The 26,497-nt window shown below is 39.4% G+C and overlaps 1 protein-coding gene across 1 annotated transcript; it reads left to right on the top strand.

The window, feature by feature from the left end:
- Positions 1-500: 500 nt before the first annotated feature.
- On the top strand, positions 501-25,151 carry LOC137891324 (doublecortin domain-containing protein 2-like). The gene is made up of 9 exons (XM_068735885.1): positions 501-953; positions 1,754-1,808; positions 5,119-5,195; positions 5,379-5,513; positions 6,152-6,301; positions 7,400-7,454; positions 7,656-7,836; positions 23,518-23,588; positions 24,048-25,151. The coding sequence occupies exons 1-9, from the start codon at positions 568-570 to the stop codon at positions 24,849-24,851; spliced, it is 1,914 nt and encodes a 637-aa protein (XP_068591986.1). The 5' UTR covers positions 501-567; the 3' UTR covers positions 24,852-25,151.
- Positions 25,152-26,497: the final 1,346 nt, after the last annotated feature.

The raw sequence follows: 26,497 nt of genomic DNA, 5'->3' as shown, positions 1-26,497 counted from the left end.
GCAAAATAAATAAATAAATTCTCTCACAGAGCTCTTGGCATATTTCATTATGTTTTCTACACACTGATGGTGTGCATTGTAATACAGAATTATATTTTTTTCTCATCAGTTAATGATTGACTACATCTTGATTACCGCTTTGTGAAGTCCCTGGTAATCGGTGAGAGAACAGCAGCGTGTTCCCATAGATACATCCCAACAGATGAGCTCCCATGATACCCAGCCTGCATCGTGGGGAAACCACAGAGTCCCGTTTGGCTTTAACCATCGCCTGATGCGTATTGCGGTGCACACACGAAGCGGATAACTCTGCACCTGTTCCTCCGTAGTGAATTGAGCTAACATTTGTGGATAGTTTACATTTATAACACCAGGTCACATCCATAGTTTAATGCATGCGCTCATATTTGTTTTATTATATTCAGTTACCCTCTATGTATTAGCCTTTTGCCCCTGAACGCTTCATCTGTGCCCCAACTGCTGTCGTCTTTGAAGATCTGCGTGCCGCTTCAGCCCTACTCAACTCTAAACATTTGGCCAGGATGGAGCAGCTCTAATGTAATTATAATGGCCTATGAGCTTTTGTCTCGCAATTGGGATCAACCTGTTTATTATAACAAAGATCTCTCTCTCCGTCGCGCGCCAGCCTGCTTTTTACGCACAACGATGAGCTCGGAGAAGCCAAACTTTCTGTCACAGCCGGTCGTGAAGAACGTTTTCATGTACCGAAACGGCGACCCTTACTACGACGCTCGCCGGATTGTGATAAACCAAAAGAGGGTGGCCAACTTCGAGACTTTGCTGAAAGAGGTGACCGGCGGCATACAAGCCCCGTTTGGAGCGGTGAGAAACATCTACACACCGAGAGGAGGTCACAAGGTGGACTGCTTGGAGAGCCTGCAGAGCGGGGAGCAGTACGTCGCTGCTGGGAGGGAGCGATTCAAAAGACTGGAGTAAGACTAACTAACGCTTGGCTTCACTATTTTGAAGTTTCTCACAGTGTCTAAGCCTAAATAATATACACATGCATAAATACTGGTGTTTTGCATACTGCGGGTGTCCAAAGACTACTAACTTTAAGACCACGACTCAGTGGCCCAGTGCTGAGTCACAGCATGAGGCAGATGAGATCAACACTCCAGAGAAGTGTGCTCTGCTCTGGCCTAAAAATAAGTGGACTTATACTGCAGATAATGAGATTTGTGCAGCGAGTTATTCGTAGAATGCAGTGGTGAAGCAGCTAAGTGGGAAGCTATTCTGAAGCCAAGAGGTGTGTGTACTGTCACTGTGTCACCATGTCAGGGAAAGTTGTGGGTTTTGTATACATTATCTGCTGCAGAACTGGATATACAGTGCACTTAGTCACCATCTTGTCGTTCCTCTCACTGCATACCATGGTGTTGCTTCAATACCCAGAGGAATTGTGTGGAAACTCAGATCTCAAGAGATGATTAATTGACAAATGATTCACCAACTAACTGTTTCCTTACAGTCAATGTGTTTGCACATATTGGGCACAATGAGGAGCTACATTACTTTTACCTGGCAGCAAAGCTAACAGCAGAGGAAACCCAAGATGATGGATATTTCATACTATAGGCTTAAATTAACATGTCAGCACATTCCCATCCCTGATTGATAGAATATTTAAAAATAATCTTAGCTTGTGAGTTACAGAATACCTCTGTCGAAAAAAATCAGATAGCTGTGTATGTTTAATTGAGACAAATTTCCCTTTGTATTTTGTCCGTAGTTACCTACAGATTGGTTCAAGACGGAAGAAGATGATGCAGACTCTTCCAATGCAGGTAAGGCAAAAGTGTTGCTAAATTAAGCATGCCTTCTTTCATTTTATCAGAAAGTCAGTCAAGAAAGGTAAGTAATGTAGTGAAGTAGCTGTAGCAAATTGCAGTGTGTTAGCATGTGTGTATTTGCTTGACTTGGCCCCACTTTTATACAGATTAATTCATCGAGATCATTTAGGAACGGTTCCTAGTTAAATGTTTAAGTGCCATAAGAGTGAAGTGTAGTACGAGAAAAGTACTTGTTAATGCCTGGAACTCCCAAGCTGTATGATCTTTGGCATCATATAAACACAATCTGCAGAAATGGAACCTGTTTACATAATTTACATTCTCTTGTCAATCACTCAGAGAGTCTTGTAGTGCAGTAAGTCCCTACATGCACTTGCCAGAGAAGATCCTCAGGTTCCACTCTACCTCCTTTAGTTTTAGCAGTAAGAAGATCTAGAAGCATCATTTGACTGACTCTGTCAGTCACTTGCTAACTCACTCAATCGCTGTGGATTGGACAACATCTAAACAGTGAGACCAGTATCCCAGTATCTGTACTAAGTCTTTGCCAGACACAAAAACACAACCCTCATTTTTTCCCCAAAATATCCAGCTGTGTAAGCTCAGTTAACGTTTAGAATGAATACCTTAATCATAGACACATTTTCTAAATTGTTGTTACTTTATTCCATTATTATTTATTAATTTATTTTTTGTTTGGAGAAATCCTTCAATGGCTATGTTTTTCAAGACAGGGTTGAGTTACAGTATCCTTACATAATCCAACTTTTTGAAATGAAACTGCCACTAAATGCAAGATACATGAGGATTTGTCACAGTGTAACGGTTTTAGAAAGATCATTTCAGCAAGGTGTTATGTTTAGCATTCCTCTCTATTGTTCACTGTGAATAATCACTTTGTCGTTGTCTCAATGGCCATGCATTATTGATTTATGGATCATAATCATCCCTCCTTTCAATGCATCTTTTATCACCAGCTATGAAGTCTCAGCCAGAACAAGAGCAGCTCAAAACCTGGTTCAAGGGTGTATTGTTTCTATTTTGAAAGTCAACTGCAGGTCTTCTTCCAAATTTGTATTTTTAAAAAAATAGCATAATAGCTAATAAAACAACAAATAAAAAGGGGCAAACGTTTTTGATGCTGATTTTAATCAGTCATTGAAACACAAGGTCTTTCTCAGGATACTATAAGTGTGCTGTCTTTCTCTACTGTACATGCTAATCAAACAAATAGAATGAGGAACTGATTGGGAACTGTTCTTGATTTCGTCTTTTCACTGGCTATTTCAATTTAAACAAGCTTTGTTTTCCAGCTATATAAGCTCATTAATCACAGATATCCTCAAGGGTTTGTTGTTGCTGTTGTGATTACGTGGCGAGCATTAAAAGAGCCAAGTCCGTTGACGAGGACCCAGCCCGCCCCCACTACCCCACTTTACCTGCCTGATTGTGTCGATTAATGATGAGAACTCTTAGCCGGCTGGATGGTTGGCAAGTTTGTTTCTTGTCCTTATTGATTTTGAAGCATTATAGGAAGGACTCATTATAGGAAGGTCACTGCTTCAGATGTACCATTCTGTATGTGGCTCATTATGACCCCAACAGTCCCTGTTATAAAGAAATTCTTCATTTTATATTGCATATACAAGATCTTCTGTTGTTCTTACATTCCCTTTTACCTTGAAATGTCCCTCTTTATTGCTCTGTTTGATTAGGTGGCCTTGAGAGGATCCAGAATAATAGTGATATCCACCTCCAGTCAAGTCCTGGTTATTCACAAAATTCTAACATTATACATTAGCACTAACTTTGCATCGTAACTTAGCTGCATCTAGCATCTGCACTCTGTAGATGGAATCGAGTGGGTGTGAGATGTTTTTAAGTGTATGAGCCGCTTTGAAATTACAGTACATGGTAGGCTATCTTGGTTTCCTGTTAAAGGTTACTGCTTAGCACTAACAGTACAACAAGCTTTTGGCCAAACATAATTTGTACATGTACACCAAAATGAGCTGAGGTGACATTTCCATCCTGCTCTATATTTAAAGATCATGTGCTTATAAAAATCATTGTCTATAGAAAAATAAATCTAGTACATCTAATGGCTCCAGAGAGTGGTCCACGCCTCACCTTGCTTGTTTTCTTTTTGTTTCTGGCTTGGATTGGTTACTAGCTATGAGGTTTCTTCTAGTCTCTGTGGTGACTAGAGAGCAATGGTTAAAATGGAAGTGTAATTGTAATTTTTTAACAAGGGCATTTTATTCATTTTAAACAATCTTTGTTATAATAACCTCTCTTTGCGATTATGCAGTCAGTGTATGTGTCGTGACCTTATGCCCTGTTACTGGTATACCTCTGAATGTGTCCCACACCTTTTTTTTAATGAAGTAAATTACTGAATTCGACTTCTGGCCTTCACATTTCTGTTGCCAGGGTGCTCCTACAGGGCCCCAGAAGACTTTTATTATACCTTCTTCCTTATCTCTCTCTCCCTCTCAGAGGATCCAAATCTTAGTGTCACAGTGGGTTACCGGGTGTTATGGGACAGGACCTGCAGTGCTCACTCTTTGCAATCTCACAACCTCAAAGGATTTCAGAAGGTTCATTCTTCTGCTGTCACAGAGACGAGAGGCAGACTATTTTTAGTGTGTACAATAGCTCTTTCTTTTTTGCTGTCAGGGGGAAAAGTTTTTGAAGTTACACGATCTTGGCTTTTGGTGGCGTTTATCTCTCGCAACAAAGAAGAAAATTTGCCAAACAGTTAAAGAAGTGGATTGATCACTTTTTTTTTTTTTTTTTTTAGTGAATAAACATATTATTATCTACTATTATGATACATAAAACGGTTGCCACGCTTGGTGACTCTGTTTCTAAAAGCAGTTCTGACTCTAGAGGACATTCAGTATTAGCCCTGTGCTGGTCCCTAAAGCAAAAGTCCCCAAAGTTTGCACTGGTCTTTTGTTCTGAGTCTCCACTGGGAAACAGGAGTCCTTTAATCCCAACTGGACACACTGATCTGCTAACAAGCTTTCAAAGCAGTCTTAGGTGTATCCATACACGCTCACACACACACACACACACACACACACACACACACACACACACACACACACACACACACACACACACACATGCTCACACACACACACACACACACACACACACACACACACACACACACACACACTATACACACACACTTTTCTCTTTTAGTCTCATTGCCCAAACCAGATTTAGCTGTGTGCCACAAAATCTTAAATGATCTCTGAGCAGCTGTATGTTTGACATATTTCACCCTTTCCAGGCCAAACCACTGCCACCGAATCGAATCATTGTGTCAGCTCGATTTCTGAAACCCATCAAGGAGCCGTGTACAATTTTGTAAGTTAAATTTCCTCTATTTCCCACTAACCGTTTTGATTTTGCCTTCAATGGTCTCAGATTGATTATACATGTATGACACCCTGATTTTGCCTGTTTACATAAACTCAGAGGGAGATACTTTACAAAGGAAACTAGTCTGTGTCAGTATTTGCTTCAGCCATGTATATTTTCTCTACTTAGTGTGGTAGCAAATGGCGATGTCTTGAACCCTGCCATGAGGGTGTTGATCCACCAGAGGATGCTCAGCCAGTTTGAAAGAATACTAGAGATGATCACAGAGAAGATGGGTTTGAGAGTTCTCGGGGGTGTACGAAGGTAAGCCTACAGCTTGAAAATGCTCATACGTTTTATATGGACTGTATTTTTTTCCCCTACATCATGATATCATTTCAGTTTTGCTAAAGGTACACTATGCAGCATTGTCAGTTGCTGATTGTTATCAAACAGGATTCAAAGTTGGCTCCTCCTTCGCGGCTCAACGAGCCAGAGAGAGAGGCAGCACAGTGATGGTCAAGCGAGCTAATGTGTGAATGAAGAGAGGGAGCTGCGTAAGCGAGAACAGAGCAGTTAATCTTTATTATCGGTTACATTCTAAAGCATTTTTGTTTTTAGGAAAACTGCATATTTTACCTTTAACATAATAATCAGATTATATCAGATTATCTCATAAGATTTTATAGCACTTTGCTGCGAACATTTGCATATTAATAAAAAAAGAAAAATAATTTCTTCAAACTTTTTCAGGTTACTAATGTTAACATGGATGTTTTGAATACCTTTCTTCTCTTGTGATACATAAACACAGGATGTTGACTCACTAAACCAACATGTGTTTGTTTTAATATGATGATTAAAGGAGGATTTTCTGCAACTTTAGTGCGTCTTGTGTTTACAAACTGGTACAAACACATGATGGACACTGTGGGGCTTTTGACGTTGTTTCTGTTTCCCAGTCTGTACACCTATGAAGGCCACCAGGTGACTGATGGGAATCAACTGGAGAGCGGTCAGCTGTATGTTGCTGTGGGAAGAGAAAGGTTTAAGAAGCTGCCCTACAGTGATCTTCTTTTTACAAAACCCAGAGGGACAAGGCGAGTCAATGGGTAAGTAATCCAATATAAGAACATTTTCAATTTACTGTGGTTATTTTTCTTCTCAAAGCTAAATATTAAAAGAAAAACTTGAAGGTGCAGTGTGAAGGATTTGGTGAGGTTACAGATTGCCACCAACTGCAAATTCTCCTGTGTGCCAAGCGTGTAGGAGAACTACAATAGTGAAAACACGAATGGTGATTGGTTTGTCCGTTCTGGGCATATGTAGAAACACGGTGGTCTGCTTTGTGAAGAGGACCAGCTCCATATGTAGATATAAACGGCTCCCAACAATTCTTATTTTCAGGTGATTATACACTAAAGAAAACATATTTCTTAATATTTTCAATTTCTGCCAATAGATCCCCCGAAATACCACACACTGTTCATCTAAACTCACTTTCAGAATATCTTTGAATTTCCTTAAAAACTCTGTAAACAATTACCTCATATTGAGCAAGGTAACTAAGGTCATTCATTTAACATCAACAACATTGACCAAAGATACACATGATAAGCACCATCAGTATGTAGATTCATGAGTCCTCTCTGAAGCGCTGTGTAAATTAAAAAGAATGGAAGACTATGTCTATCAGGGATGGTTCTTTAAGAGCGATCGGATTGTATCTCTCTGTGTTCCAGTGTGGCAACTAAATACTCCTCCAGGGTTAATATCTGCTTTCCAGTTTCCTAGAGCCCACATCCTGTAGCTCCAAATAGACTTTTAAGGATGTATAACTTGCTACATGTAAATAAAAGTGCAGCCTTTCTTCTGTAATGTTTGAATAATCTTTAGAAAGGAACAAAGATCATCAGAAAGATAATGTATACTTACCATATCACATGCAGCCACACAAAGCTACAGTATCTTAAACACACTTTATTTGTGTATCTATTCATAATTTAGGTATTTGTTAAATTTAAACTTTACTTTATTTTTTTAATCAAATACCACACAGTAAAGTGTTTGAGCCTCACACTTTTCATTTTCAGATGAAGTTTGGTTGTATTGTAGTTTAACATTTACATTTAATTTCAGATTCCTTTATTCATTAAGTAATCTCTCTATGATGTATTTATGTTAATAAAACAAAATTGTTTTGTTCACAGAATGAAAGCTTACTCGTTACCGCCTATCTACAGATTCTCCAAGCAAAATGGAAATGTAAGACTTACATGTGCCTTTGACATCATTTATTTTGATTACTTTACAGAAATTCAATATTTTCATAGCTGGCATACTTGACGTTGCGTATATAAACCAGCTTGCATAGAGACAATTGGCACAGATTTACATTTGAGTTTATTGTTGGTCATGTTTTCCACAAGTTTCTCATCAATTGAACTAGACTTGTATTTCCTCCAGAGTAAGTCTATGGTCAGATGCAGTGATAGTGGTGATGGAAACTCTAAGGTCTCTCCTCCAAGCCACAATGGCAGCAAGGATCACCTGTCCTCCATCGTCAGAGAGATCTCTCAGGCCAAACTCATGTCCTTCAGGAAGAAGAGGAGCGGACAAAGCATGACCCTCGGCATCTCTGATAATGGTAATGCAGAAACAATTACAATGCTATGAAAAGGAATACCAATGCAAATGCAGTGTGGTGGACGTGGCTTTGGCTCCACAGCACCACATTCAAAATTAGAAGATAGTACTGTAGCTGCGGCGAGCTCACCTGTAGGCATTCGTCTCAAGCACACGTCGATAGTGTTTGTGTAATAACTCTCACTGCCAGAGGGAGGAAATAAAAGTTCCACCCTGCAAGTCAAAAGCGGAAGAGTTTCTGTGTATCTGTGTGTTTCTGTTCCTCCATCCCTGATGAAGTGAATACTCGCGGGGTTGTATGCTTACATGTGTGGTTGCATGTGCCTGTGCAATCAAGAAGATGAATGCCTGGCTTAAGACACTTCTCACAGGAATGTCACATACCATAAGAGCTGCCTTTTAAAATCTGTAAGTCTGAATTGTCTTCTCCCACACATCATTTCCTTAAACATGTGCACAAACAGGGCTTATATACAGTTAAGGTAATATGATATCCAGATGATGTAATGCATGGCTTTTGAAATCTTATGTAACCTGCTGCAACCTTAAATGCCCACATAGTGGCGCTGTTGCTCCGCAAAAAAGTAGAGCAAGAACTATTGAAAGTAGGTCTTGCATGATGACATTAACTACTATTATAAGAAACACATTACGTCATCTTCTGGGCTTATGATCAGTGTTATAATGTCCTACAGAAACTCTTTTTACCTCTAAATATTAAGATGTGTTGTTGCTCTCGGCCCCTTCAGATGTTTTCCATGAATGGTATATACATTGTAGATATATACAGATGTATACATTGTGAGAAGGAGTTGAGAGTTTTTCTTCTCTTTTTAAAAACAAAATATTACAGTAAAAGGGATTTTCTGCAGACTGCTGCTGACCTTGTTATAACTCCTACTGCGGTACGAACCACCATTACGTCATCTCTGGCTCATGATAGATGTTGCCTGTTTGCTACTCTGGCAGGAGTCTTGACAGCCGAAGCCCAAAGGAGCGTGGAGAATTGTGTCTGTGGTTCAGGGGAGCTGGCATTTTGCATCAAGAGAGGGATCAGGAATGTGTGTGCGTTCGTCTTTGTGTGCTTTTGAAACCTGTAATGTCACCCTCAAAATCCTTGGCGCATCAGATTGTGCGGCATGTCATATTACGGGTAGAGAAAACATGTTGCATTATTGGTCCCCTTCGGTGACATTGAGCAAAGATTAAATTAACAGACAGACAGCTTGGAAAACAAGATCAGGCATCAGAAAAGATTGTTTGAAAGGCTTGGAGAGCGTATCATATTTTCATGCACCATTCACTGTTTGACCTATTAAGTTTTTTTTTTTTTTTCAAATTTGTCATGTTTACAACAAACAATATTTATTTATTTGTCTGGCTTAGTAGCTAGATGTAGTCCATGTAATGCAGTCTCTGCATGGCAGTTGGTTTATCTCTGTCCATGGTGCTGAACAAACCGTTTGTAAGATTCAGCAGGTTGAGGTTTCCTAAAGGAATCTTCTATATTTCTTTGTCTTTTCTCCCAAGGCAAACCAATGCTAAGATGTTATTTGTGCATTTGGCTTCTCAAAAGCAAACGAGTTGAAATCATAGTTGCCCATTGGCTCACCAAAAACTAATTATTTATGTACCCAATAACTTTTACATTTAGTGCATTTAGCTTCACAATAGGGACACAGTGTTCATATCCCCTTTGTTTAGTGATTCAACACAACACAGAGGTGTTTTTGGTGTCCCTTTGGGAAATCCTGACCTGGCTGGTGTATCAGGTAAACACATCCCAATCTGGTGCCAAACGGAACACAGCCAAAACAATTGCTGACTGGCAGAGGCTGTGGAAAGAACACATCATGAAACCCACACTTCAGATCTCTGGTGTGCTGGAACATTGGAATGAAAACAAAAGATTATTATAAAGGTGTCATGGCATTATCAATGTTTTTGTGAGAGAGGCAGGGGTAGGACAATATAGAGAGATGTAATGCTTTAAAAGAAGCAAATGATAGAGAGAGAGAAGGAAAAAGACAAATGAGACAGAGTGACCCCGTAACTCGAGATTCTCCCTCTGTTCTGTGCTGACTCTGTTGTGACAGGGAGGTTAATTTTTGTGTGTGTCAGTACGCCAGTCACCATTATTCACTGTCTATCAGCTGCTGGGAGCCAGACTGAGGATAACTCCAGCAGTGTCTGTCTGGTGTATTGTAAAGCTTCTGACTTTTTTGCTTCATTGGAGTGAACACAGTGGTGAGTGACAGCAAAGACAAGGGGGAGGTGGTGCGACAACTCATGCAGCAAAGGTCACGGAATGAATCTGAACTATAACAAAGACATTTGGTGTAAAAGACTTCACCAACAAGACCCATTGCCTGTCCTACGCTTCACCCAACAGAGTTATATTTTACAGCAACCATTTTAAATTAAGGACAATGATTTGTCCAATTTAGCCAGTAATCAAAAACACATTCATGTTCAGGTTGTATATAACAAGTCAACAGTTGTTGCTAACCTCAAAATAGAAATAGGATGTTTATCAGTGTTCTCTTTCTTAAAGGACCTTGGTGACCAGTTCAGTTAATGTTTCCCTTGAGAAGAGAGGAGGGAAGATGAGAAGTAAAAAGAGAAGCAGCAAGAATGGGAAAACAGATAGTAGAACAAGGAAAGGATTTGTTTTGGCAGGGGAGGGGAGATACGATGTAATGAGAAAGGTTAAAGAAGAGGGAATACAGAGTTAAGATGATGGAGGCAGGAGAACATTATGAGGAAGGAGAAAAGAAGAGAAAAAAAGGGTACAGTTAGAATCAAATAGTGAGTAACCCGAGGTGGTGGAGCGTCAGCATTGAGTGGAGGAAAAATGATAGCGGTAGAGGGATGGGGTGGGGTTGGAATAATTGCCTTTCATTTGGATAATCTCTCCATTTAGAGTCATCAAAGCAGCATTTTACTTGTCCCTGCCCCTTGCTGGGACCAAATTGCTGCTCTGAAAATCAACAAAAGAGCCTTGCACTTCAAGAAGCAAGGACAGACAGAAAGGTATGGACAAGAGGAGAGTGAAAGGAAAGGGGAAGAAAGAGGGAAAGCACAACAGAAGGGGTAGATGAAGGGGGTCTACTGATTATCAGGACTCTTACATGGATTGTATATGTCTCTGTGCATGCATTAGTAAGGGGGCTTTCTGATTTGCAAAACTGTGTGTGTCCTTGTCAAGTCTACTTTGAACATGATTGGTATCTGCCAAAATAAGCAAATTGTCCCTCTTTACACTATGGCAGGAATTAGGCCAATAACTCTACAGCCTTGATATTTGACACACAGGTGCTACTTTAAAACACATAACAGTGCGGTGTGAGTTTTGGCTCCGATAACCTTGTTTTTATTTAATATGATCAAATTGAACAATAAATGCCTAGGATATTTGAAACACAATGCAACCAATACAGTCAACATATAACACAATGCAGTACTTTTTCACATTTTGTGTTAGTAATGGATGCAGAGATGCACACACTTAGTGCTAAAAGAGTGTTGGAATAATATTTCCTTGGGGGCTAATGATACTTTGGATATGGTGATTGACTTGTATTACCTGTGAAAACACACTCTCTGGCCTGTTTTGATGGTATCTTTTTTTGAGCTGTTCTTAAATTGTTATGAAAAACAAGTTTATTCAATGGAAGAAAATTCTAGCTAAATATAAACAGTTTTTACATTGCCGGGCACTCATAGGGCACTTTCAAGGACTTGTGTGCCATGCGAGCTAGACTGTAATAATGATTTACAGTGCTTTAAATCAAACTGTACATCTTCATATGTGTAGTTTTTGCAATTTGAAGCCGATTCCATGCAGTCTATGCAGCCTGAAACCCAGCAATATGATAAAAAAACCAAGTCTTCCAATACGTACACATAGGTAATTTGCTCCCCTACTGGTGGCAGGAGATTAACATGTCCTCTTAACTTAACGTAATGGTTGCAGTTTGAAACCTGTGGTTAATGATGCAAAACAGTCACAGTTTGGTTAGGTGTAGGCAATACAACTTAGTTATGTTTTGGAAAAGGGATTTGGGTTAAAAGGCTGTTTGCTGTTCAACTTAAGTAAAGTAAGTAAGTTAACCTACGTTACAAATATAATGCAAGTCATGTCCAGGTTAACCTTCATATGAAAGTCAAATCACTCAATGTTGACTTTTGGTTTCACATGGGAGACGAACAGTGGTCTCCTGTGATTGTTTCACCCGTCCATCCATTATTTCCCCCTCCCTATGCAGACTTTATAGTTTTTTATACTGCGTCACCTGACATCCTCTTTTGCTCCCGTCATATTTGCTACAGCCATTAAAGGTCTCCGCCTAAGAATAAATGTAAATATGGGTCGTAATAAGGTGCTTGTACGAACGACCTATGGGTTCATTTGTTTGTAGGAGGACAGAGTTTAAAAGAACAAATGATTCAACAATCATCCTTCATTTATTTTATTTTACTTTATTTTATTTTGGAATCTCAATTGTGAAGTCTCAGTATCTCAGTAAGGTTCATCTTGCCTTTTGTTTCCCATCTCTAAGTCTGGAGATGGTGAGTTCCAAACGACTTGAGTAACTCTACCCAAGTTACACTGAAATATCAAGAAAATCCACTTTACACATAACGTTATGTTCTGAGTAGCCTGCTGCCTCCTTTTCATGAACAAAGTTGCATCCTTTAATGTAGCAGGAGGCAATTCAACTCATGCCACACAATAGGTACACATTATGTCCATTCCATTTTTGTTGAAGGGACTTTAATTTGAAGTCAAGGAAGTTTTGAAGTATTTTTCAGAATACCTAATTTCCAAAACTCTAAATGGAAATATTCTTGATATTATTTGCAAGTTAAATATGAGAGGAATTAATATTGCTGCATATGTGAGCATGTCTGTGTGTTTATGCATGCCTTTACATATGCACAAGCCATCCAAGCCAGATCAACTTTTTGCCTCTGGTGTCATAAAATGTGATGCTGCCTTGGGGAATTAGCTGTTAGAATGTGTATCTATAATGCCTGTCAGAGTGAAATAGGGTTCAAAACAGCATTGGGAGGCAGGAGACATGTACATAAAGAGGCTGTGTGTCTGAAATTGTGTGTCTGTGTCAAAAAAAAAAGAGGCTCAGCAGCAAAGGATGAGAGATGGCAACATTTGCCAAGTTCTTAGAAAGTGTGGTGTGTGAGCACTGCGTTAAAAGTATGTATGTGTATGTTATGTGCATGGCTGTTTTTATGTGCACACGCTTGCATGTCATATTTCAGACAACATGGCCATCCTTTCCAATTCCCTCCTCAATTCTTCTTCTCCTTTCATCTCTCCCTTTTCACTACAGCTCAAAAAGGTTCTTCATGACCCTTTGATGCAGGATTACTGGATTAAAGTGCAGAGTAGCTGTACTAATCTGCCACATAATCTGTTAACAAGTGTTTCAGCTGTGACATACAACAGTGAGGGCTGTGACACGTAAATTATAGGGTTAGGGTAACGTGTGACACTTTCAATGAATTTTTTTTAAAATTTCTCTCACTTGTAATCTAGCCTGATTTGCGTGTTTTTAAATGTATCTGAGGTTTAGCTAGTCGCACATCTGGAATAGCTGTGATAGGAACATCAGCATTTGTAGGATTTGTATCAGCCTAAGACAGTGAAACAGCGTTGACGTTCAACCTATATGGAAAGAGTAAATATGACATTTGTGGAGATCTTAAGTTTACATCATTTGTTGGAGCTGGGCTCAGAAAGTTGTGTTGCCACAGCAACATGCTTTTTGTTGGACCCTAGACCGATTTTTAGGCCCTCAGAAAAAAGCATACCCATACGATAATGAGTGTAGCGTTGCAACTGTAAGGGCTATTTTAATACTTTTGGTATTAAAATAACCCTAACACTTGTGAGATGTGTTGATATGTGTAAATATCAGTATATATGTTACTGGTTAAGAGTAGATTAAGATGGCACACAGCACAAATTGAAAATTCTAATTTTCGAATGGAAAAAAAAAGCAATTTCAGGATATTTCTTTATTAGAAATCATGTAGCTACAAGCTTTCCAGCTCTCCCAGATCATAGAACTATATGTTGAGGGTCTCTAAACAAATTTTTACTTTGATAAAGTGAAGCTTTATCTAGTACATCTTGATCTAGTACGGAGAGGTCAAACGAGGTCAACCAAAATGTAATTTTGTTCCAGCTGTCTCATTGTAATTTCATATACTATATAATTATATATTTCACTTCTTTTATCACTTATAGTGTTCAATCTATCCATATGCAGCAGTTTGGCATCATTTTGAGATCCTGGATCCTCTCTGAGACTGTTAATGTTTGTCATCCATGGGATTTTATCGTCTGAATTCCAGTTTTTTTTTTCTTCCAGTGCCTTACAGCCATTGTGAAGGGCCGATTTGACCCAATGGACGTTCCATAGACGCGTCACAGCCTGCTCTGTTGAAACAACCTAACGTGACTTTGAATGACAGAATCCGTTAGCCAATCAGAAAATAAAAACTACCCAAGTGTCAAATTTCTCAAATCTGATTTGCTGAGACGTATAACCCTGCCCCTTCCGCTAGCAGGCACACGAGGCACACGACGGCAGCGGCAGCTTTGAATTCACACAGAGACGGTTGAGCTGCGCAGTTAGACAGTAAACATGAACGGATTCATTTTTTTTTTTGCTGCAGAACATCTCAAAGTAAGGAGCTGGTTTATGATGTGATCGATTATGCGGATTATGATGATGGCTTTGTTTTGTAACTAAAACTGCGAGGCTGTGTCGTAGCGGAATGTGAAAAAATGGCTGCGACCGTCTGGTCGCTAGCGATCTCCGGAGCTAACGGGTGTTAGCATTGAATTAATTTTTCAAAACGTTATTGGCATAAATGTGGCGAGTGGGACTGCCTAGGGGGCGCTATATTGATTGTGTTATTTGGTATTATACGTAGCTTTGTCATATGTTGTGTTTGGAGTGTGTACAAACAGCTGAGATGACTTCGTAGTGCAGGAGCTGCAGTTTGAGCAGGTATGCAGCATCATTATATTCGTTACTGATGAGTGCATGTTATGAGTGGATTCATTTGTGGATGCATGCGTTGCCCCCGCCGGTGGGGGCGCTCGGGCCAGATTGGTCATAATGCATTAATACATACACTTTCAAATGTTTTACATTTCACGCATTTATAATTTGTAATCAAAATAAGAAAGGTTAGGGTGCAAAGAGAACATGAAAACAAAATCCCTTCACAATTTTCCTGTGTTAGGAAAAATACATATTTTATATTTGGTCATATTACACTGATTAGACAGAAGCCATTCAAAATAAATCTTTCATGTGATGAAGACACTGGATGGTATGGTTTCCGCCAACTGAGAAAAGCAACAGAACAAGCTCCACGAGTTATTAAAATATTTAACTGAAGCTGTGACCTTTATGAATATGACTCTGTCTGTGTAACTGCAACATTCCTCTGATTTAATGTCAGACTTTATATGCACAGCTGCACTTAACTTTAGATGAGAGGCATTTTTTACTCTATCAAAAAAGTTCACTCTAGTGATAGGGTTTAGTTATTCAGATGCATCGTGGAAACAAAGATAAATGTACATCCTATTATTACTGTATAAGCAAGGGCCAGCTACTTCCGGGACCCTTCGAGTAAGCCTGAGGCCTGCCGGGGAGAAGAAGATAGAGACACTGCAGACATGTACCTCGCTCACCCGAGCAATCCTCACAGTTTAGCACCACTCCAAATGGTCTGAAGTCACAGGTGGTAGAGATAGCAAGAGCTGCATCTGCACCTGGACCAAACTATAGGATAACTGCCCCAGGCTCCTGAAGTTTTTGTGGAAGCTGATGGATGTGGAAATCCCAATCGATCCCATGAGCGTGGAGCAGAACGGACACCAACTTCATTCAGAAGGAGAAAGACTCCCTCAACATCAGCCCATTCAGAGGTATGGCCATGCTAAACTTGGAAGGGAAGAGACTCTTCTCTGTGGTGGCAAACAACTTCATCAACACCAGTTGTTAGAAGGCAAGCGTTTCAGGGTTTCCTGGCTGCATGGAGCACTCTGCCATGATCTGGGAACAAAACCAAGAAATCCCAGCCCAGCAAATCAGATCCCGGCGTAATTTGGTTGGATCTCGTAAATGCCTACTGGTCTGTTCCCGACCAGCTCATCACTTTTGCTTCTTACTTCATGAAAGCATCTCACTTCTTACATGTACCATCATGCATCCAGAGCCGAGTAGCAAAGTCCTTTAACAGCTTTCATGTCTGCTATACAACTCAGGAGATCTTAACTTGTTTGCACCAGCTGGAGAAAGGTAAAGCAATGGGTTGCTCGATCTCTTGCATCTTTTTCACAACAACAGCAGTTCAGATAATCCTAATTGGTGGAAAACGCATTGTCCGAAGAGTCAGATCCCAATGACTCCTGGCCCTACATAGCTGAATCAATGATGTTACCATCCTCCCTCAGACACCAGCATGCACCTTCAGACTCCTGAAAAGGCTTTAGGAGCTGCTACTATGGGCCAGGATGAAAATAAAATCAGACCTGCAGTCTCTCAATCCGGAAAGGAGTAAGGAACGAGAACATCTCCCTCTCAGTTGATATTGAGAATTTCCAGTTTCATGTGGTCCAACCTGGGACCAACCTGTGCAGAGCCTTGGAATGCTTTACACAGCAAACCTGTCCATTGCTGCCTCATACCAGCTCTTGGACGTTCTAAGCAAGATTGACTAAAGCTTCTTACTGGGGAAATGCAAGATCTGATGTTACCTCTTTTTACCTTATACTAATGTCCGATGCGACCCCTGAAGTTGGGTAACATCACCTCAACAACAACTCTGAAGATGGATTCAAAAGCCAACAAATACACCCGTAAATGGCTTGTCCTTCCTTTATGTCTTTCTAACACGGCACTGTTTGGGAAAAATACCCTGAAGATTCCACTAAAATTCATTAGCTTTGGCTACAAACAGGAGAAGGTGAGGCTTGTGCTCAAGCTGAGGGACCTGTCTGTACAAAACATCATCGCCAAAGTTTACACAGGGTGCAAGTGGAATGTGATGCAGACAGTAAACCAGGCAATCAATTAACTGAAACACCAGGAGATCATTGGATTGAAGCCAGGCAGGGCTGGGTTTGGATGGGAAATGACAGCCAAGATGTGGTCCAAAGCCACAATAAATTATGAAAAATCAAGGCTGCGTGCCATCAGCAGCAAGGGAGAAGGACAATATGGGAGGTTGAGATTAAAAGAGCAGTGATTTGAGCGTATATGTGGGTGACATTCCAAGCGAGGCCGAACTTCCTTATCAGAATACCCTTACCAGTCCCTGGAACCTGCGCCTTGGGTACAGCTCAGAAGAGACCTGCCAACACTGCAACTTCCAGAACTAGAGCATGTTGTAGATCCTTTTTGGCTGCATGGCAGTATTGACACAGGGCCAGTGGGTCCTGCACAAGATAGTCAAAACCGTGGAGGCACTCAGGCTGGAAACAAACAGAGCAAGCCTGAGTACCTAATAGCACAGCAGTGGATCCAGTATGTCAGGCAAGGATGTGAAGCTCAGAGCAGCATTGTGAGGAAATGGCCCCTCCTGTCATTCGGTGGTGAGTGGAACATGAGAGCCATTTAAAGTTTGCACAATGGCACCGTCGGAAGTGCGTCAGGCAGAAATACAAAGCAGATGGACCCGCCCACACAATATACAACCTGTATATCTTTTCTGTGCATTCAAGATGTTTAGAGAATTATACTTTTTAGTCCCCACAGTAGTGTGGTGGATAGCACTGTTGCCTCAAAGCAAGAAGGACCCAGGTTCAGCTGCATGTCCAAAGTCAATTGATGACTTTATATTGTCTATAGGTGTGAATGTGAATGGCATGGTTGTTTGTCTCTATGTGTCAGCCCTGTCATAGCCTGGCGACCTGTCCAAGGTGTACCCTGCATGCCCCCATTGTCAGCTAGTATCGACTCTAGCCCCCTGCAACCCTGAATAGGGTAAGCGATCACAGATAACAGATGGGTGGATATTTTAGTCCCTCTAAGCACAGTTTCCACCAGGCTCATTCATTTAGCGATTTAGCTCTGCACTTAAATGCATAAAGTTGGGGGATTTTAAAAAGAAAGGTCAAAATGGAAGCAGCAGGGGCCAAGATATCATGACTTTTAGGCCCCAGTCTAGGTCATACCCCAAAAACACTGGATCCTACATTTCCCACAATGCAACTGAATAGCATCTGTCATTTGAAAAGCTTCCTCCAGAACCACACAACAAATTTATGTAGTGCTCAATGAGAAGTTAATTGAACTTCATATGTTAAATGATGGCATTCCTCTTAAATACAGTTGTTGTGATGACTTTTGAGTCCCACATTTAGCATCTACAAAGCCATTACAAATATGATAAACTGGATGTGCTCATTTGTGGTTTGTCGGATTGTTGATTGCATAACATGCATCACTCTTACCCTAAAGATTCTCGTGATACCGACACTGTATGCTATTTAGCCACGTACACCAATAACATTCAAATATGTTATGTGAATGCATGAGAGAGAGAAACAGATGAATGAAAATATTGTGCAGTCATCAGTTTTTACACTATATGGCTGGATTGCTTTCCTTTGTGTCACATCACTATATACCCAAAACCAACTGGGTCTTTCTCATGTTGGCCACGGCCTTACCATCATTAAATGTTTTAACAAGACTCTGGCCAGTGACTGGAGCACACTTGCTGAGTGGCAACATTTTATAATTACCATTTAGAGATACTACCCATGTTGTTTTACACCCCACTATAACTCAGCCATGTACTGAGTACGTTAAATCAGCTGGGTGTAAATAAGCAATATAATCTACTGTATGGTGACATACAGGGAGTGTTGTGTGAAGTGATTTAGGTACATTAAGTAGTAAGTCAAGTGTTTATTTAACACTGCAGAGCTAATCTGCTGAAAGTAGACTTGGTTTGTGGAGGCCATGTCAACAATTTGTTCCTGCGTTGGTTTATAAGCACAAATACTGTCACGGGCTGTGGTTGTGGACCCAAATGCAGACACAGACAAGGGAAAATAAAGTGATAATGGGTGGTGATACTGGGCAGAGCAAGGCAAGGCAGGCAGAGCGGGGTGTGAGTGAAAAAAAACAAAAGCTTCCAATGACCATGGAATCCAAAACATTTCCAAGAACACTCGTCACAAAGTCACTCACAACATGGCTATGGTCCGAACAAGGGGGATGAAGGGGCCATTGGTCCCCTTGCCTCCTTGCCCTTAAACCACATTCATTTTCAGTCGAGGATCACTGAATCCCAGTTTCAATCATTCCCATTCACTTGTTCGCTCACTGAGAATGGGGAATCCTTGACCTTTTTCATCGCCATTAACGCTCCCGAGATTTAAATCAACAGCTCAAACACACTCAAAGAAAGGAGAATCCTTCCTTTTCAGTCACCGTCAAAGCTCCTATACGCTTCAGTTAAATAAATTATTTGTTACATGGCAGTCGTTCTTTGTTGCTAAAACCCATATTTTGAAAAGACATGCAATGAGTGTGTATTGTCATGCAAAAATGAAGCTAGAGGGGTATGTAAAGTGTCATAGTTTGAAAATTAGTGCCATTGACCAAGCTGCGTTATTTGATGCATTGGTGTGAGAATGTGTTGACAGGGATGACGTATTTTTGCCGGCCGGAGTTAGCATTACTATGGTTCCCTTGACAAAAAGCCAATGTGATTTTTCCGTTGGATTTGGAATTATTGCAGAAAATAAGGTCCTGTGCAAACAAACGTTTATGACACTTGCACGTTTTGTTCAGCAAGATGATCTACACTATTGAACACCACTTTTATGCTTGAATTATAATGAGCATCAATACAGGGCAAAGACTAGGTTATAAACATACTACACGTTACATCATGCATGATGCAACGTCACCACCACTAGCTAATGGTGGACTAGTGTTTGGCTCATTTAGCAACTTGTTAGGCCGCCTTCACACAATATAACACAAGGTTGTGCACAAAAGCATGGCATCAACAGTACTATATTTTTACATTTTCAATACTCTTTTTGAGCTGAAAACCCTCACTGATATGGTTTTCTGGAGGTGTCTCCAGACTAAGAAGAGCTTTATTCAGTTCAATAGGTTTTCCCAGAAGTGCCACAGCACTGAGAACATCTTGAAATGTTGAAAATGACATAACAGCTTTTAGTGAAACTGGAATAATGATTTGCAGAACATTAAAGGAAAGGTTTATCCGCAGCTGTTAAAAGCAACATATACATCCTCAATAAACCTATTTGCGGTTCCCGTTGCCATGAAATATAAAATGGGTTCATGCCCTTGTCTGCAACATTTGTTTCCTGTTGAGTTAAGAATGTGATTTTACTGTATGGATTCAGAAATTCTTCCTGAAGGAGTAGAACAGCTTTTAAACATGATATTAGACCCTGCAAGTCTCTGCTGGACATTTTTTCCCCCTCCAAATCTGCAGTAGAGGACTGAAGAATACACTGATGTAAAGCACATCAACATTGTGTCATTGGCTGATGATTGACAACAATCCGTTACATCCTGTGGGATTCATGAAACGATGCACCTGTTTGCTTACACTGTGCTGGAAATTTAAAAAAAAAAGCTCTATTGTTGACAATTTAGCTCAGATTCAGGGTTCATCTGAGCACAGGGAACCATGTGGGATGTTTCTGCTGTGATACATATTTATTAATTGAGTTGATGAATAGAAATCATACATACAGTATTTCGTCGAATAATATTTACATCATGTTACCTAGTGTGAACTGCACACTCGATTCCCCCAGTGTGTTAGGGTTGCCAGTATTGGATGATCAAATGGAAACACAGAACAAAGCAATGCTGCACAATATAACTGTGTGTAGCTGGAGAGTGGACACAGAGATCACTTCACCTGCTTTTTTTGTATTTATTGAAATACTATTTCATCATACAAGCCAGTTAAATCTGCAGCAGTAAGGCAGAATATGTGTGTATGTGTGTTGAGAGAGAGACATAGTTTGTTTTTAGAGAAGTGGGAGGTTGTTGTAGTTTACTACCTGCTATTACTTCATCTTTAGTTGTGTGATTGCAGTGCAGTTATTACATTTCTCTGGAATAACATTCTTTTATAACTTTACCTTTCATGACAATGGCAGCTAGAGACGTTTATATGAGTAATTATACACACTTACAGTTGCATCCTCGTTTTGCCTCACACTGATGGATGAGATGTAGCACTACTTCAGAAGAGTGGGTGTGCTCTGTCAAAGTTTGTTTGACAATTGTGTGTAAGGGAAAGAAGGAATATGTGTGTGTGTGTGTGTGTGTGTGTGTGTGTGTGTGTGTGTGTGTTTGCCTGACTATGAAAGAAAAAAAGAGACAGACACATGTTCAGATTTACACACACACACACACACACTGTAAAGTAATTTCACAACACCAGAACCTAAATCTACTGGATTTAATGAAGAGCAAGAAAGGGAGATTCTAAATATTGTGTTTAATTTGATTTAGCATTTTCATGAGCCCATGCCTCATCCTCAAATCATGTTAAGATGTTTAGAGTCGTTGCAGCTCATCCACTGCTTACTGCTTACACTCAATTGCTTGGCCCTCGCTGTTAATGAATGCGGGCAATTTCCATAAAATATTCTTAAAGAGGTCCGATATTATTACCATAACGTTTCATCTCCCACCATAGCTAAACTTCAATCAGTTTTGCATTTGAAATGCATTAAATGTCTCCATAAACTCTTCTAATCTCTACCCGAGTCATTTTTCTTCTTTAACTGGTATGTGTAGAAAGGGAAAATAATATTAAAGACATTAATTACACTGTTTTTTCCTCACTCTTTTGCTGCTTATTTCTGATTGGGAATTTCAGTCGCATCCATTGTTTCACAACAAGTGTGTAATTATGTTGTTTATCAGAGCGTATAGTTGTATTCCGCTTATAATGTTTAGGGTTAATTACTTCAAGCCCTTTGATGCACAGGCTCACACGAAAACTGAAAAAATAGGTAATAAAGTAATAATTTTGCACTCCAACAAACCTGCCTTGCAGGGCTGATTGCTTCAATATAAATGAGTGTGTAGCTATTGAGTTGTGATGTCTTCAGTTATACACCAAAATCCACGATATCACTATGTGGTTGTTTAAGCAGTACACGATGACAAGTGATTCCTTTGGGGGAATGGACAATATGTTCTTGTCTTGCAGACTGCTATTATGGCAAATATATATATATATATATATATATATATATATATATATATATATATATATATATATATATATATATATATATTTATTTATTTATTTATTTTTTAATTTATTTATTTATTTTTATTATTTTTTTTTTTCTTGTGTCCAATCTACTCTCCTAATGTACTTTTTCAGTCTGTCTGACACATCTTGTCTTGGGCAGAATTATTTAGACTGCAGTTTGCAACAATGTTGATAAGAATATAGGAAATTAAAAAAGTGTTTGCAGACTAAACAAGTGATTTCTCCATATTAAAAATAAATTATGAGGCCCATTTCTTCTTTCAAATCAATGTTGAGTGCCTACTCTATGTTGAGTGAAAGCCAGTGTCGTAGATAAACAGCAACACTGGTCGTGGGGACTTGAAGGAACTCTTTTAATGTTTGTGTGTTAGTCAGTGGTTACATCTACCTTAACAGGGATTATTAGGACGATTACTGCGGTGGTGATAATTATAACGATGATGAAGATGATTTACTTCTGAATCTTCTCACAACTTTGAACTTCCCCGCCATACTCATCCCCTCCCCCCATGAGTTTACAAAGTGTTTTCTGGCTCTCTGCCACACTTCCATTGTCTGGGCAAGTTGTTTACTTGGCTGAGATGGTCTTGGGTGTTTTTTCTTCCTCTCCACCAGGTGTCAGTCTCGTTCTGTGTTTTGGTCATGAAAGACTGAAAACAGCTGTGGTGTTAAAGATGTATAATTTCAATAACTGGATGATGAATAAATGCTCCCTTATTTATAGAAGGTTTTTTGGGGGGATTTCTGAAATTATGTAATCGGCTCTGACTGGGCTTAGGGTCCTGAAAAATATTCAGCAATATTCTAAACCTGTAAAATTGCATGAGGGAACGGAAAACAAAATACTTAACAAGAGTGCCATGAATCGTAATTAACCAGCGCATAGCCTATTTGGGATTGTTTTACGTTAAATTAATGTTGAAATGTGCAGAGTTACTTGCTGCATTTAATCATTTTGACCTTCTACAAAACAGAACGTTGAATCAAAATATTATTCATGTCTTTGATGCATTTCATAGCATTTTATTACCTCCGTCTCTATTTTGTCTGATATGGCCAAGAGTAGTCTCTTCAAACCAATGTGAGATATAACAAATGTTGATGTATTTACACCAGGATGACACCCATAATCATGCTTCTTGTTATATTGCCCCTAATATGCCAATTCAGGGCACAATATCATACATTTTGGATGAGATAAAGATTTTTCTTTCCCATAAAGTCCCTTCTTTTTTTTAAACAGGCTACTTTTCTCTGAAATAAGCCCGCATTTCTCTTCAGCTTTTTGCAAACAGCGTGCTCAGGTAATGTAATTGTGTTTTCTTTCTATTACCAGATGACCTGGAATCAAAGGCTGATGATGGGAACACTGAGGACAAGACACCCCAAGACCAGCCAGCTGAGGAGGTAGAAACAAGCAGCACTGTATATAATACACTGTTACAGGAGCAAGTAATGGCATCGTTGTAAAGAGGTGAAGGTGTACACTCGTTTTTGTAGTGTGTTACCCAAAGAATGATGATGAGTCTACTCTAGTTTTGAAGATGCTTATATTTTCATATTATTATCTATTTCACCTACTTTTACTTTGTTTTAAGATACACAATTCATATAAATATCAGCCACAGTATGTTAGGCTTAATTTGTATTCATGTTTGCCAACTAATGTGTTACACCATTACTTGTTGCATATTGATTGACATGCCATTAACACGGTTTTGAAAAAATAAATAGTGCTTTGGCTCCTTCTTTCAGGAAAGTGTAGGTCACAGGGGGAATGATTGTAAGAATGCAATTACATTGTATGCCTGTTTAAATATTTAGAGCCACAGTATAAATCGTTTCTGTGGTATTATTGTATTACAGCATCCTGCAGATGATGCTACAAAAGCCGCAGAGGAGAATGGTGAAACAGCAGGAGATAAGGAGGAGGCTGTTGCTGAAAACACCACAGAAGAAGACCCTTCCACTAATAAAGATGAAATTAAGGAAAACCAGGAAAGAATTGGTGAAAAAGAAAGAGGGGAAGATAAGGAGGAAAATACCGAGCTAACTGATGAAAAAGAGGGAGCAACGGTGGGATTTGAGGAGAAGGAGGAGGAGGTAAAAAAAGAAGTACAGGAGGTGGTCACAGATGAGAGTAACGAGGAGGTTAAATGTGAGGAGCAGGGGTCCAGCAGTAGCAACAGTGGTATGACCCAGGACAGTAAAGAGAAAGAGGATGGAGGACATACATCTTCTGAGGGCAAAACGGATGAGCGAGACAGAAATATAGAAGAAGAGGCGCAAGATAAAGACAGTGAAAAGGGGGAGAAAAGCAGTCAGGACAAAGTTAATGAAGAAGAGATAGGGGAAGAACAGAAAGAGACAGAAAACAGCAGTGACCAGGGAAAGACTCATTCAGATAACGAGACAAAAGAGAACAATAGCGGCAGAAATAGCGGTAGTGAAAGTAACCAGGATGAAGATGTGAGCAAAACAAAAGAGGGAGCTACCAAGGAGACAGTAGAGGAAAAGAGAGAGTTGAATGGAGAGGTCAGTGGAGAAGATGATGAAGTGGAGAGTGGAACAGAGCTGGACACTGTCGAGAATTCAACCAAAGATGCCGCAGCAAATGGAGAGAAAGGGGTGGATCATGATGAAGATAATCAAGATAATAACAGGAAATAAGGATGAGGGAAAAAAAGAGAAAGTCGGTGGATGAGTGGTGCTGGAAATAATGAAGGTGACAGAGCAAAGAAAAAACAAGTTTTACTTGACGGCCATGTAGAGTCAGCACTGAAAAGTAAACAGGGTCCCAAATGTCAAGAAAGCAATTGAAGCTTTGACAGCTTAATGATGTCAAGTACAGAAACACCATCAAAATGTCAGGTATATATTCAAAAGCTATTAATCAAAACTTTATTCATAACTATCATGTCGGAAACAGGCAAAACAAATTAAAGCTTATATATTCTTATTTTAAATTAAGACATACTGTTACCTTGTGGGCTGCTTTATTGTTTCATTATACACCGTCTATGAGCACTGTAGTGAGTGATGCTGGGAAATTGAAATAAAAGTACAGTCATACAATGTTTAGTAAATATATATTTTATATATATATATATATATATATATATATATATATATATATATATATATATATTGAACAGGTATGATTATACTAGTTGGTTGTTTTTAAGATGCTTTTTGTATGTATGGTATAATTTGGTCTATTTCCCTAAACAAGTGATACAAATGAACTTTTTTAAGTACAACAAGCTGTGTACTATAGTAAGCACACTGTATGCGTCTGAATGTTTTTCCAAATCATAATCCTTCATTAGGTTGTCATTATGTCTTAAGATATCTGTTTATTTATGTCTATCTCCTACCATAAATATAAAAGAGAAAAGTGAGGCACTTTTAAAGGATGCTTTAATAATACAGACTTTGCTCGCTGTCACTTCATCATAATCATGTGTAATCAAATTTGTCAAAAAATAATAAAAAAGAATGCTTAGAGTGTGATAATACTAGCTTTTTTGTTTATTTGTTTGTCAAATTGGACAATCTATATGAAATGTATTAAGATAAACATTTATGTTCTCTCGAGCCACTACTGCTAAAATGTTTCTTTTTTTAACGCTTTATTAGTAAGTACTTTTTTATTTTGTTTAATTATTTAATTATTATTTGTTAAACAGTGGCCCCAAATCCAGCACAAACAGAAACAGTGATGGCGTCTTTGTTACTCACCATGTTGTCATGGTTAGATGATGGTCGTCATGTAACTCATGTACAACATCTAACCATGACAACATGGTGAGCAACACAATGTTTCTATAATTATAGAATATATCTCTAGCATTCATGTCAGCCGGTCTTTTCATGCAAACCAGTGATTTGTGTGCATGATAATAATGTGTGCACAAATGCTTGAGTGCTTACAGTGAAACAGTTTTCTTAATGCACCAATAAATATGACAATGTGCATCAGCCATAACTTATTTAAGCTATTAATCTACTTCAAGGAACCAAGATGCAAAGCTTAGCAAGTAACAGTCTTGAATCTTAAACATCTTTGATGAGAAAGACAAATGAGACGAGATTTGAAACAAGGTTGCATAAAGCCTCTAATCTGCCTCCCACAGGCAGGAAACTATAGTGTGAACTGTGATCTAATTCAGTGTCTATGATGGCCTCGCCGCCCTCTCGTCCCTGCAGCTGTTCAAATTGGGATTCAGTCAATGCGTTTGTGAGTCACGAACCCACCAGAGAGAAACATGGGTGAGAGAGAGGTTGAGGTGGAAGGAGAGCGCAAAGAGCAACAG

This window comes from Cebidichthys violaceus, unplaced genomic scaffold (assembly GCF_023349555.1).
Source record: "Cebidichthys violaceus isolate CVI_PGR_0920_01 unplaced genomic scaffold, fCebVio1.0.p SCAF_7, whole genome shotgun sequence".
Lineage (NCBI taxonomy): Eukaryota > Metazoa > Chordata > Actinopteri > Perciformes > Stichaeidae > Cebidichthys > Cebidichthys violaceus.
Note: the sequence above shows the minus strand (reverse complement) of the source record. Positions and strands in the feature narration are given on the sequence as shown.

Coding starts and splice junctions, on each gene's coding strand:
- LOC137891324 (XM_068735885.1), top strand. CDS start 568: ATGGCCTATGAGCTTTTGTCTCGCAATTGGGATCAACCTGTTTATTAT. Junction 7,455..7,655: donor TCTCCAAGCAAAATGGAAAT/GTAAGACTTACA, acceptor TATTTCCTCCAG/AGTAAGTCTATGGTCAGATG. Junction 7,837..23,517: donor CCTCGGCATCTCTGATAATG/GTAATGCAGAAA, acceptor TTCTATTACCAG/ATGACCTGGAATCAAAGGCT.